General features: G+C 42.5%; 1 protein-coding gene across 1 annotated transcript; it reads left to right on the top strand.

Annotated features, from left to right (window-relative positions):
- Positions 1-6,163: 6,163 nt before the first annotated feature.
- LOC147135133 (sepiapterin reductase-like) lies at positions 6,164-11,199 on the top strand. Its single transcript, XM_086054494.1, has 3 exons — positions 6,164-6,587; positions 7,337-7,627; positions 10,389-11,199. The coding sequence occupies exons 1-3, from the start codon at positions 6,296-6,298 to the stop codon at positions 10,577-10,579; spliced, it is 774 nt and encodes a 257-aa protein (XP_085910620.1). The 5' UTR covers positions 6,164-6,295; the 3' UTR covers positions 10,580-11,199.
- Positions 11,200-14,217: the final 3,018 nt, after the last annotated feature.

Genomic DNA, 14,217 nt, shown 5'->3' with positions numbered 1-14,217 from the left:
GAGTCAGAGCAGACTCTTCCTACTCAGGAGACTGAAGTCTTTTGGGGTTCAGGGGACACTCCTCAGGAACTTTTATGACTCGGTGGTTGCATCGGTCATCTTCCAGGGAGTGGTCACCTGGGCAGGCGGCGTCTCGGCCCGGGACAAGAAGCGGCTGGACAAACTGGTCAAGAGGGCCGGCTCTGTCCTGGGCTGCTCCCTGGACTCTGTGGACTCGGTGGGGGACAGGAGGATGTTGGCCAAGCTGTCATCAATGCTGGGCAACCCGGACCACCCCCTCCAGGGCACCCTAACAGCACTCCACAGCACCTTCAGTGACAGACTGTTACACCCTCGCTGTGCAAAGGAGAGATTCCGCCGTTCCTTCTTGCCTGCTGCTGTCAGACTCTTTAACAAGAACATTGTGTAGTCTCTACAAACTGGCGGTCATTAGTGCAATTGTGCAGTCCTGCACCTGAGCTCGTATCGTCCAATACCCAATATTCCCCACTACTGTAATACCGTGCAATACTCAACATTCCCCACTACTGTTAGTCTAGTTTTATTTTTATCCAATGCTGTTCCTTACTTACTACAGCACTGCAGCACTGTCACTTAGAGTATTTTTTCCTCTGTACTATGTACAGGCCGAAATGAGTGTTCCTCATATTTTTTATGTAGATGTAGGTTGGTGTGTATACACATGTGTATATACACATGTTACTGCGTATATCTACATAGGTTTGATTCTAAATGTTTGCCGTCAATGTTATACATTAATGGCCACATTATGCCGCCGCCCCTGTGTGACCTATATCTTTGCTACTGTAAAAATGAAAATTTCCCCACTGTGGGATCAATAAATGCATTCTTATTCTTATTATTATTCTTATTCTTATTCTTAAATCGGGCAAATATAGATCTGTAGTATAGTGTGTGCCCCGCATGTACAATACAACCCGTGAGCAAGTAACTCAACATATGAAAGTCGTCCCTTTTTTTCTCCTCTGGTCGAGTCGGACTATGCAAGTTTGTATGAACTGTACATAATGTGAAGTAAAACGGAGAGGATCATATTGGTATGATGTCTACAGCTGACCCTATTTTAGAGTGGCAAGGTATGGATGTGGGTGCTCCTGTCAGAGAACACAGGCCCGTATTCCACTTGACACGTCTATTTATTGTAGTCTGCAACAACACAGACAAAGAATAACCTAGCTACATCATCCAATGCATATCCATTTGTTAACAATATGCCTAAACATTACAATTCACTGTATTAAGAAATTAATCAGCCAAACAACACATACAATACACATTCACACGTTCCATAACTAGAATAGTCAGCATATGAGCCAAAATAACTAACACATCTCAGCACTACGTCGAAACTCAATGAATTTATCAAATGCCAACAATTACTAATAATAAAATGGGTGGCAAAAATTGATGCAAGGAAATATATTACGAAATAGTGTAACAAATTGGGTTAGCTGTGTTGTGGTCGAATTTGTGTCATGCCAAGTTGTATTGTTTCCGAGGTTGATTAATGCATCGTGCGGCTCGCTGGATGCGAGGGCATGCGAGCGAGAGTAGCGGAGGACGAACAGGAGAGCCGTTGCTCTTTTTTGACTGAACGGTTGTCGTACTGTATTGGCGTTGGCTGAGGCCCTTATTAGCCGGTTGGACTAATAAAAACATGATAATTAAACTACGTCTGACGGCGTGTTCTTTGAGGTCGCTACAATATATTTTAAAGCGTGACGTCTTCGGCACTTTAAAAAAAAAAAAAAAAAGCGTGGCGTCTTCGGCACCCCCCATGAGCCGTCACCTTATCGTGGTGGAGGGGTTTGCGCGCCCCAATGATCCTAGGAGCTAAGTTGTCTGGGGCTTTATGCCTCTTGGGACATGGAATGTCACCTCTCTGGCAGGGAACGAGCCCGAGCTGGTGTGTGAGACTGAGAGGTTCCGACTACATATAGTCGGGCTCACCTCCGCATGCAGCTTGGGTTCTGGTACCAGTCCTCTCGAGAGGGGTTGGACACTCTTCCACTCTGGAGTTGCCCAGGGTGAGAGGCGCAGAGCAGGTGTGGGCATACTTATTGCCCCCCGGCTTGGCGCCTGTACATTGGGGTTTACCCCGGTGGACGAGAAGGTAGCCTCCCTCCGCCTGAGGGTGGAGGGATGGGTCCTGACTGTTGTTTGTGCTTATGCACCAAACAGCAGTGCAGAGTACCCACCCTTTTTGGAGTCCTTGGAGGGTGTGTTGGAGGGCGCTCCACCTGGGGACTCCATCGTTCTGCTGGGGGACTTCAATGCTTACATGGGCAATGACAGTGAGACCTGGAGAGGTTTGATTGGGAGGAACAGCCCCCCCGATCTGAACCCGAGCGGTGTTCGGTTACTGGACTTCTGTGCCTATCACGGATTGTCCATAACGAACACCATGTTCAAACATAAGGGTGTCCATATGTGCACTTGGCACCAGGATACCCTAGGCTGCAGTTCGATGATCGACTTTGTAGTCGTATCATCGGACTTGCGGCCGCATGTTTTGGACACTCGGGTGAAGAGAGGGGTGGAGCTGTCAACTGATCACCATCTGGTGGTGAGTTGGCTCCGATGGTGGGGGAAGATGCCGGTCCGACCTGGCAGACCCAAACGTATTGTGAGGGTTTGCTGGGAACGTCTGGCAGAATCCCCTGTCAGAAGGAGTTTCAACTCCCACCTCCGGCAGAACTTTGCCCACGTCCCGGGGGAGGCGGGGGACATCGAATCCGAGTGGACCGTGTTTCGTGCCTCCATTGTTGAGGCGGCCAATCGGAGCTGTGGCCGCAAGGTGGTCGGTGCCTGTCGTGGCGGCAATCCCCGAACCCACTGGTGGACACCAGCGGTAAGGGATGCTGTCCATCTGAAGAAGGAGTCATATCGGGCCTTTTGGCCTGCGGGAACCCCGGAGGCAGCTGACAGGTACCGGCTGGCCAAGTGGAATGCAGCTCTGGCGGTTGCTGAGGCAAAAACTCAGGTGTGGGAGGAGTTCGGGGACGCCATGGAAAATGACTTCCGGACGGCTTTGAGGAAATTCTGGTCCACCATCTGACGTCTCAGGAGAGGGAAGCAGTGCACCATTAACACTGTTTATAGTGGAGATGGGGTGCTGCTGACCTCAACTCGGGACGTTGTGGGTCGGTGGGGAGAGTACTTCGAAGACCTCCTCAATTCCACCGACACGCCTTCCACTGAGGAAGCAGAGCCTGGAGACTCTGAGGTGGGCTCTCCTATCTCTGGGGTTGAAGTAACCGAGGTAGTCAAAAAGCTCCTCTGTGGCAAAGCCCCGGGTGTGGATGAGATCCGCCCGGAGTTCATAAAGGCTCTGGATGTTGAGGGGCTGTCATGGTTGACACGTCTCAACAACATCGCGTGGACATCGGAGACAGTGCCTCTGGATTGGCAAACCGCGGTGGTGGTCCCCCTTTTAAGAAGGGGGACCGGAGGGTGTGCTCCAATTACAGAGGGATCACACTCCTCAGCCTCCCCGGCAAGATCTATTCAGGGGTGCTGGAGAGGAGGGTCCGTCGGAAGGTCGAATCTCAGATTCAGGAGGAGCAATGTGGTTTTCGTGGAACAGTGGACCAGCTCTACACCCTCAGCAGGGTCCTCGAGGGTGCATGGGAGTTCGCCCAACCAGTCTACATGTGTTTTGTGGACTTGGAGAAGGTGTTCGACCGTGTCCCTCGGGGAGTTCTGTGGGGGGTGCTTCGGGAGTACTGGGTATCGGGCCCCCTGATAAGGGCTGTCCGGTCCCCGTACCACCGATGTCAGAGTTTGGTCCGCATTGCCGGCAGTAAGTCGGATTCGTTTCCAGTGAGGGTTGGACTCTGCCAAGGCTGCCCTTTGTCACCGATTCTGTTCATAACTCTTATGGACAGAATTTCTAGGCGCAGCCGAGGTGTCGAGGGGGTCCGGTTTGGTGGCCTCAGTATTGCATCTTTGCTTTTTGCGGATGATGTGGTACTGTTGGCTTCTTCAAGCCGCGATCTCCAACTCTCGCTGGAGCGGTTCGCAGCCGAGTGTGAAACGGTCGGAATGAAAATCAGCACCTCCAAATCTGAGACCATGGTCCTCAGTCGGAAAAGGGTGGCGTGCCCTCTCCGGGTAGGGGATGGGATTCTGCCCCAAGTGGAGGAGTTCAAGTATCTTGGGGTCTTGTTCACAAGTGAGGGTAAGATGGAACGGGAGATCGACAGGCGGATCGGTGCGGCGTCTGCTGTGATGCGGACCCTGTATCGGTCTGTCGTGGTGAAGAAGGAGCTCAGCCGAAAAGCAAAGCTCTCAATTTACCGGTCGATCTACGTTCCTACTCTCACCTATGGTCATGAGCTGTGGGTCATGACCGAAAGAACAAGATCTCGGATGCAAGCGGCCGAAATGGGTTTCCTTCGCAGGGTGTCCGGGCTCTCCCTTAGAGATAGGGTGAGAAGTTCGACCATCCGGGAGGGACTCAGAGTCGAGCCGCTGCTCCTCCGCGTTGAGAGGAGCCAGTTGAGGTGGCTCGGGCATCTGATAAGGATGCCCCCTGGACGCCTCCCTGGTGAGGTGTTCCGGGCATGTCCCACCGGCAGGAGACCTCGAGGACGACCCAGAACACGCTGGAGAGACTATGTCTCCCGGCTTGCCTGGGAACGCCTTGGGATGCTTCCGAAAGAGCTGGAAGATGTTGTTGGGGAGAGGGAAGTCTGGGCTTCCCTGCTGAAGCTGCTGCCTCCACGACCCAACTTCGGATAAGCGGGAGATAATGTATGGATGGATGGACGTCTTCGGCATTCGCGAAGGACCCGATTAGATCTGCTACCCACACCGGCTTGCTGAGGGCCGGATCTAATAATAAAGCAATATAATCCCAGGGGCCGTAGAAAACCTTCTAGCGGGCTGGATGTGGCCCGCGGGCCTTGAGTTTGACATAGGTGAATTAAAGGGTCCTGAACTTGCAATTTAAACTTCATTTTCCTCCTTGTCTCTTTTTCTTGAACAATGTCTATTTTGTCAAGCAATCGACCAAAGCAAAACAAAGTGACCACAAGGTCACACCAGCTGCACTTTCACGTTTGCACCGCAAAACCCGGAAGTACACGCCGAAAAAGAAAGCAAGCGCTCTGCTATAACTCGAGAACATGTACACAAGAATAAATGCAAAACAAATCTAACAATGTGTCACTATTATAAACTATTATGAGAATATAATAATGAATGAAATAAATCAATGAACTTTATGCAGAATTACATATACATACACTTCCTTTTCTCTTTCATTACACCAGAATGTCCGTTTTCCCCCCGACATTCTTTTTTTTTTTTTCATGTTTCTTATTCCCCTCTTTTACATCTCTTTTGTAAGGTGTTAAACTTTCCACTGCTTTTGCACACTCTTATTTTGACCAGGGTCTGTAAACAAGAGTTGTTCTTTTAAATTAAACTGTTTTATTTGTCTTTTTTTTGCAAATATTTCTGTTTATTATTCTACTTATTTGTTTTTATATAATTGTATGTGTTCCAACTACAAATTGCTCACCATCTGTGTCTGTGAGCGGGGTTAATGGTACAATCTTTTTTTTTTTAAAAAGTACAATTTAGCACTCAATTTCACATGTATATACATATATGTATGTATATATATATATATATATATATATATATATATGCATATATATATATATATATGCATATATATGTATATATATGTATATGCATATATATATATATATATATATATATATATGCATATACATACATATATATGCATATATATATATATATATATACATATATATATATACATATACATATATATATATACATATACATATATATATATATATATATATATATATATATATATATATATATATATATATATATATATATATATATATATATATATATATATATATATATATATATATATATATATATATATATATATATATATATATATATATATGAGAAAAAAACACAAAGCCATCTTTGGTTGCATTTTTAAATGTTCGCTGTTAAACTGATATCAAATAAAAAATTACATCTACAGTATTCATAATAACGCTCTGATTGAACACTATTTCTTTCGAACACATATATGTTATGGAAACTGTTCTGTGTCAAAGTAGCGTGAAACCGAGAGATGGCGATAGGGCAACAAGTATTGGCAAGCCACGCCTATTAAACAAAAGAGGAAGAGCCACAAGTAAGCGTGGCAAACTGACAGGCAGGAGAAATCGTTTTGTTCTCGTTCTCCCCACTTGACTTTTGCGCCGCAGAGAGAATGGAGCATCTTGGCCGCGCTCTGTGCATCATCACCGGGGCCTCCAGAGGTTTTGGCCGCGCTGTTGCGAAGGAGATGGCCCGGCTGGTGAAGCCCAGGTCGGTGTTCGTCCTGGTGGCCCGATCCGGTGACGACCTGCGGACTCTTCAGACAGAGCTGGCCGAGTCGGACCTGGAGGTTCGGTGCGTGGTGTTGGATCTGTCCCTCATGGAAGCACCGGAGATGGTCGTCCGGACCGCCAAAGAGGCGTTTTCAACCGACATAGAACATATTATTCTTGTTAATAACGCTGGTAAGCTCATCGTTCTGCCTTAATTGGCACCAGCTGTTTGGCAGATGTTCATTTGGAACTGACGTCATACCTTATACAGTATGTAAAAAATGTTCAAATTGTAAAACAGGTCTCAGATTGCACATATTTGCAAAACACCATTTTTAAGCATCGTTTAAAATAACGACTGATCATTATTATGAAAACCTAATTTGCTAAAGAAAAACGACGGCAGATTCAGAATCAGTGCAAAAAAAACCTTGAAGCAGATTTTTTTTTTCTATGTAGTTCAAATCGGCCAGTGTTATTATAGCCTGCATATCAACGTAATGTTTACATACATTTTAATTGATACTGTCAGAGAGGCATTCATTTAACAATATTTTTACTCATATAGCAAAATAAACTATAAGGTCATTAAAAACATTTATTGCTTTGTATATCCAGTTTATAATGGCAGTTATGTTTTTATTTATTCATCCATCCATCCATCCATTATCCAATCTGCTTATCCTCACAAGGGTCACAGGCGTGCTGGGGCCTATCCCAGCTGTCTTCTGGCAGTATAGGCGGGGTACACCCTGAATTGGTTGCCAGCGAAGCGCAGGGCACACGGGGACAAACAAACGTTCACACTCACAATCACACCTGGGCGAAATTTAGAGTGTCCAATTAACAGGACATGCAATTAGAGAGAATTGATGTTTTGTAATCATCTTTTTGCCAAGTTAGATATTCAGCGTAGCAACTGCCTCACTCTGTCTTCTCAGCCGCTCTCGGTGACGTGTCCCGTTCCTCCAAAAGCTTCACCAACATGGCCGAGGTGGACTCCTACCTATCTTTCAACGTCAGCTCTGCTTTGTGCCTCACTGCCAGCGTGCTGCAGGCCTTTCCAAAGCAGTCAGGTCTGCGCCGCAGCGTGATCAACATCTCCTCACTTTGCGCCCTGAAGCCATTCTGCTCCTGGGTGCTGTACTGCACTGGCAAGGCCGCCCGAGATATGATGTTCAAGGTTCTGGCAGAAGAGGAGCCAGACCTGCGTGTACTCAACTATGCTCCAGGTGGGGGTTTGTTTACATTTATGTATATGTATTTAGTGGGGATGAACAGTTTTGAAAAATAATCTAATTGCGATTTCCCCCCCTCAATATTCCGACTGAGAATAAACTGGAATAAATTAATCTGTATTACAAAAAAACCCCATCAGATTTATTAAACAAATATTTTGGTTTTATAATTTAGGCGTTTAGGCAAATGAACCATGAATTAATATGAAAGACAGTTTATCTACTTCAATTACAGTTGTTAACTTACTAAAGCCATCGATTTCCAGTCTTGTAAAGGGGAAGTCAACGCCAAAATGCTCTTTACAATAATGTGCAGCCCCCTAGTCTAAACTTGATATATAACTTGATTTCTGATTGTGTTTGTGGAATACGGATTAAGCGGCAAAATCCACCCGTTTTTATCCACCTTATGGGGCAGCCATCTTGTCACTTACTGTCGACTGAAAATGAAAATAGGTGAACTGTGATTGTTTGATACAAGACTCCTGAGCAACTGTGATGGCATTTTCAGTCGACAGCAAGTGACAAAATGGCCGCCCCCTGAGATAGATAAAAACGGGTGGATTTTTCTGCTTAACTCATATTCCACAAATGCAATATAGTCTTGGCATATTTTCCGGACTATAAGTCGATCCGGAGCACAAGTCGCACCAGCCATAAAATGCATATTAAAGAAGAAAAAAACATATATAGGTCGCATTTTTGGAGGAAATTAATTGTGTTCTTAGTACACATCATTTCCACCGAGTTACGATGGTAACATTTAGCTAACATTCACACATGTAACATACAAGAAAGTTACGGTAAGACAACTTTAAACACACCAAAACGGTTGTAGATCGATTAAATAAGTCTTTTATTTATCCCCGACCGTGTAGAATGTTTCCAAGTCTCCAAAAGTATTTATGTATTCGGTCGTAATTATCTCTTTGTTCTATTCCCCGCTCTCAGCTCCGTACGTGTGGCTGATGCAAGACGCCAGCCAGTGTCTTAAAGCAACAGTACACTATTTTGTATAGATGTATATTGATAGAGAGTAGGGGTGGGCAATATGGGCAAAAAAAAATTGCAATATTGTTTCCAAAAACTTGATAACTATAATTTGACGATATTCTACAAAAAATATTTTAAATCGGCACTTGCTTCACAGACCAATTGTGGATAGACAGCGTTTGTGAACAACATCTCTTTTAAATTCCTAAATATAGCTTCTGCAAAACATAATGATATTCTACGGCAATATTTAACAATAAAAAACAAAAAATGATGTATAGACTTACATTGATTTTTGGGACTGTATGTAATTTAAATGTCTCTGTTATTCCATAATGATGTGACATTTTGAGTTGCAGTAAGTACTGGTGTACCACTGCCAACTACGAGAGCAATCAGAATGAGAAAAAGGTGTTAACTACAGCAATGAGAATGAGGAAAAAAATTTATTTGATATGTGACGTGTGACGGTCACCCAGCGAGAGAAAAAAAAGACATCGTCATGACAACACATTTCTCATACATTGGCCAACGTATTCAGAATAAAGTGGAATAACAAAACTGCAATTAACCAAAAAGTGCGTTTTCCCACTCATTCATTGTTGTGATATGTAGACTTGTGACTTTATTCATGTTTGGGTGTATGCTGGCGTCACACTAATAAACCGTTGTAGTTTGTGCAACAAACTCCCCGGGAATACAGGCTAGTTATGAATGATGCGGACTAAAAGCGGTTAAACTGAATGTCAACCGATCATCCAGGATGTCACGTTTGCCTTGCTCGCTTAAGTACTGAATGTGTGTGTGCATTGAGTGGGTGCGTGCGTTTATATTTGTTGGTTCAACTCGGTGACTGTTTTCTGTGTGTGTGTGTTTAACCTTTTGTTTAGTGTGCTTGTGCGGTCGTCAAGTTTTCCTCGTAATCCATATGGCTCGTGGTGCAACAGAATTGCTCTTCGATGTGACTGTTTTTGGCACATCTAACAATGTTATTCCCACCGACGTCAGTCTTGTCAACTCCAAACCTTTTACAGACTACGGACAACGCGGACTTGCGCCTCGCTATAAATCCCTGCTTGACACGTCTCCATGAAATGAGGAGGAAACCGCTCCGCTGTAACCGCATTGCTAAGGCTAAAAAGTCATTCAATATTGGTGAAATCAAAAAACCTGTGGATTTGCGTTTATTATTGAACCCCCCCCCCCCCCCCACACACACACACACACACACACACACTCACGCACTCACGCACTCATGCACTCACACGCACACACGCACACACACACACACACACACAATTGGCCAATTTGTCACTTCTGTCGACTGAAAATGACATCACAGTTGCTCAGGGCACAGGTAACAATCAATCACGGCTCAGCTTCAGAAAACATGTGAGCTGTGATTGGTTGTTATCTGAGCACAGAAGTGACAAAATGGCCGCCCCTTGAGCTAGCTAAAAACGGGTGGATTTCTCATATTCCACAAACGCAATATTGATCAGAATGCCGTGTTTCGACTAGTAAGCCTGCATAGAACGTATTGTTGAAAAAAAAATGTTTGGGTTAACTTAACCTTTAAGCACTGTGAAAAACAAATCTTACAAATTTTGGTTCCACTGTATTTAATGTCGCCAACTGAAGAAAACTTAATGAAATACAGAAGCATGCCATCATAAAAGTGCAGATATTCTGCATACAGCAATGACGATTTTTGGTTATTTTTTCTGAAGTGTGTTTTCTCTCTTTTTTTGCATTTAACCAGGTCCTTTGGACACAGACATGCAGTTAGTCGCCAGGACCAAAACGGGGGAGTTGAGCTTAAGGAAAGCCTTTTCAGACATGTTTGATGAAGGCCAGCTGATCACATGTGAGGCCTCGTGTGCAAAGATGATGAAGCTGCTGCTGGAAGACAAATACCAATCAGGAGATCACATTGACTTTTACGACGTGTAGATCCTACACATCCAGTCTTTCATCGAGTCGAGTGTAGACCTGACTTTTTTTATACATCTTAAAGGTGTTATATTGTTGCACTTTGATCTATAATGGAAGTTGCATTTTGTTTTAAAACGTATTAATGGTACACTAAATGTGGAGATCTATTTTTAAACACTTTTGATAGGTTATTTTGAACAGAAAGAGTCTGCCAATAAGATGACTATTTTCCGTGCCCTTTGTTTTAACTCTTCATTTATCAAAATAGCATTGATTTTGTGGCCTTAAATCTGTCATGCTAATTGCACTTTAAAAGCCGAGACTAGACAGCATTTGGCGGAATTGAAATACTGCTTCAAATGTAATACATTTCTATGTAGTTTGTTCTGACTTGTAGTTATGCATCATATATACTTACCTATAACACAATGAGGATCACGCACGTATCTTATTCACCCCTGTGCATTTTAAACTTTAAAATGGACCAATGTCTTTGAGATTTTCCTCTGTTGTAGTGTCTCACTATGATGTCATTGTATTTTATAAATCAGAAAATGTAAAGAAATTGTTTTCCTAATACATATGAGAACTGCATTACTATATATTACATCACTAAATCAATAAAATTACAGAAATTACCTTTTTTTTTTCCCCCCATCATGAGCTATGTTGTTCACCACATTCAACCTTGTCCTGTTTTGCAGAGTGACAATCCGTTCCTGAGTGGAAGTAGTTCAACATTTTCCCAGTCCCCTTAACAGGAGTCATAGCACGAAGCAGTATTTTCTTGTTGCAGTTACTTGAACACTTTTATTTTTGCTTCCATTTTCTCGAGCTGAACTCAAAGCTCTAAGACCTTTTCTTTGTACAAAAACGCACATTGAGCCGCTGTTGTCATCTCAGAAGGAAAATGAATTCTTCCTCTTTCAGGGCATACTTCAGGCTTCAATAACAGAATAAAAATTAAAAGGTTTTCGGTTTCAGTCTTGTTTTACAAAGCACAGCTGTAACCTGAGTTATAAAAATACAGTATTCAATAATAAACTCTGTAAAGTTGCTTTATAAACTATTTTCACATGAAATAACGTCTCAAGCAAACATTTAGTATTTCAAGTCTGAAAAACACAAACGAATTACATTTTTAATCCTCTTCAGAGACACATGAAATGTAATTTTTAATATAAACTTGTTTTCCATGCTGTTTGTTATGACTGGTTTTGTTACGTGATGTATCAGTTGCTGTGCAGCTGCTATAATCCTTTTATGTTTTGTCTTTTATTAAGTCATATAGGCCTGATGGGTTAACAGTTTATAAACTTGAGTTACTCAGTACGTCAAACCTTCTGCGAGTCAGAATGCAAGCTCTTGCCCAGTCAAATTTCTTCCGGTCCTGATCTCTGGTTACTCGTTGATTAAGACTTTTTACTCTTCAACTTCCGTGTCATGTCCGTATAGGTCCAAATCCCGATCCTCACGTGACACTTGTTTTTAATCACCCGTCCAAAATAATTGCTTTTTTTTAAAGAAATGCACTTGTCTGTACCCTTTCTCAGTCTCACAAAGAAATGGGGCAATATTGCGTAAAAATGACGGTTTTACCTACTCAAGCTTCACGTCCATATTTCCATTCATTAAAATTACATGAAAATATTACTAGTTGTGGCATTAAACCTTTTATTCATATGTGCTCCAAAAACCGACCAGAAAATTAACATTAAGGGGAAAATCTCGAATAAAGTCAGTGAATTAAGTTCAACAGTTCAATAGTTCCTTTATTTCTCACTATTAATTTCTTTACTGTCTCACTACTCCAAGGGTCACGGGTTCTAATGTTTTAACACTCTTAGTTGGACATATTTTCATGACTTTTTAGTAGGGTTGCACAATATATTGAAAAAATATCGATATTGCGATAATGGCCTTTGCAATACTCATACACTGGAAAAAAATGTGCGTTGAATTTCTTCAATTTTATTTTGTCAAGTGGTTGGTTGGAAATGGAAACTTCTGTGAAACTAGGGGTAATAAATATAAATAAATAAAAAATAAATTGTACGTGTCTCTGTTTTTATCTGCTTTAGTCTCCTAATTCAGCTTGTTCTTAAAAAAAATCTACAGACGTCTGATTTCAACTCTCTACACAAGGGGTGGCCAAGTCCACTCCTCATGAGCCACAATCCAGCCTGTTTTAGGTTTATCTCTATGGCAACACACCTGATTCAAATCAGGCTCATTATCAGGCTTTTGCAAATCTTGCTGATGAGCTGATCATTTGAAACAGGTGTGTTGCCATAGAGATAAACCTAAAACAGGCTGGATTGTGGCTCATGAGGAGTGCAGTTCTGGTCCAGGCGAGTGAGAACTGCGCAGAACGGGGGTGCTCAAGTGCAGTCCTCAAGAGCCCCTATCCGGCCTGTTTTCCATCTCTCCCTGCCTGCAATTGAAATGATCCGCTCATCAGCAAGCTTTGCACAATACAAAACAATACAATACAATTGTATTTATATACGCAATTAGCCTCAACAATTGCATCATCAGTCGCAGAACGAGTATGTGATATTCCAAAAAGATGTACAATCCATGTGCCTACATCCAACCAATAAAGGAGAAATAATCAAAATTGTTTATGCATTCACCAATAAAAAACAATTGACCATAACCATTGTCAAACAAGTTATCCTAGGATTCGCTAAGCCTTTACACCATATTTTTAATCTATCATTTGCAACGGGAAAGCTTCCAGAACAAATAAAAATGGCAAATGTCATGCCCATTTACAAAAATGGTGCCAAAAACTTATTTGAAAACTATAGACTGATATCAATCCTCAGAGCTGTTCATCACCTAACCGCCACCGCGTTCCGTCCTGTATATTTAATCGACCACGTGGTCGTGGTCCATCCCTCATTGTGTATGGAGCCCCCCAGGGATCTGTACTGGACCCAAAACTTTTCCTTTTATATATCAACGACCTATAATTGGTGTCTGAAAAACCTAAGTTTGTCCTGTTTGCGGATGACACTACAATTCTGTGTGTCCTGGGGGTTAAGATCAGGGGATGTCGTGTATATGATCTGGTGCATATGTGAAGCCCTTTGAGACTTTCCTGTGATTAAAGGCTGTATAAATAAATTTGACTTGACTTCAGGTGAAAACCCTGAAAAACCTATGATTGAGGTTACAAATGATATAAACAAGCTACAAAATTGGTTTGCAAGAAATGAACTGTGACTAAATTTACATAAGACTAAGATCATGTTCTTTGGAAAACGTGATGTAAACATACAAACAAATATTATGATTGATAATATAGAAATCGAAAGAGTTTATGAGCACACATTCTTGGGCGTAACTCTTGATCATAAAATTTCTTGGAAATGATCAGGGAGTCATTACACTGAACACCAAATTAATTCACGGTGATAAAATTATGCACAAGTAAGTGGAAGACGCACAACTAGTATTACACAAATCACAAACAAGAAGTAACTTTAACGATAAAACGTAATTGGCTATAATCAAAGCCATTAGAAGGTTAAGTTATAATAACTCTTTACAACTACAACTAGGCATGCTGGGAAAGTCCTTGTTGTCTATTTCAAATGCTGTTGACAGACAGGTTGCATTACCAATACTGGAAATGTGCATAGATATAC

This window comes from Filicampus tigris, chromosome 15, assembly GCF_054856515.1.
Source record: "Filicampus tigris isolate MCC_2025a chromosome 15, RoL_Ftig_1.0, whole genome shotgun sequence".
Classification (NCBI taxonomy): domain Eukaryota; kingdom Metazoa; phylum Chordata; class Actinopteri; order Syngnathiformes; family Syngnathidae; genus Filicampus; species Filicampus tigris.
This window is presented reverse-complemented; position numbering and strand designations above follow the sequence as displayed.

Coding starts and splice junctions, on each gene's coding strand:
- LOC147135133 (XM_086054494.1), top strand. CDS start 6,296: ATGGAGCATCTTGGCCGCGCTCTGTGCATCATCACCGGGGCCTCCAGA. Junction 6,588..7,336: donor TATTCTTGTTAATAACGCTG/GTAAGCTCATCG, acceptor CTGTCTTCTCAG/CCGCTCTCGGTGACGTGTCC. Junction 7,628..10,388: donor TGTACTCAACTATGCTCCAG/GTGGGGGTTTGT, acceptor GCATTTAACCAG/GTCCTTTGGACACAGACATG.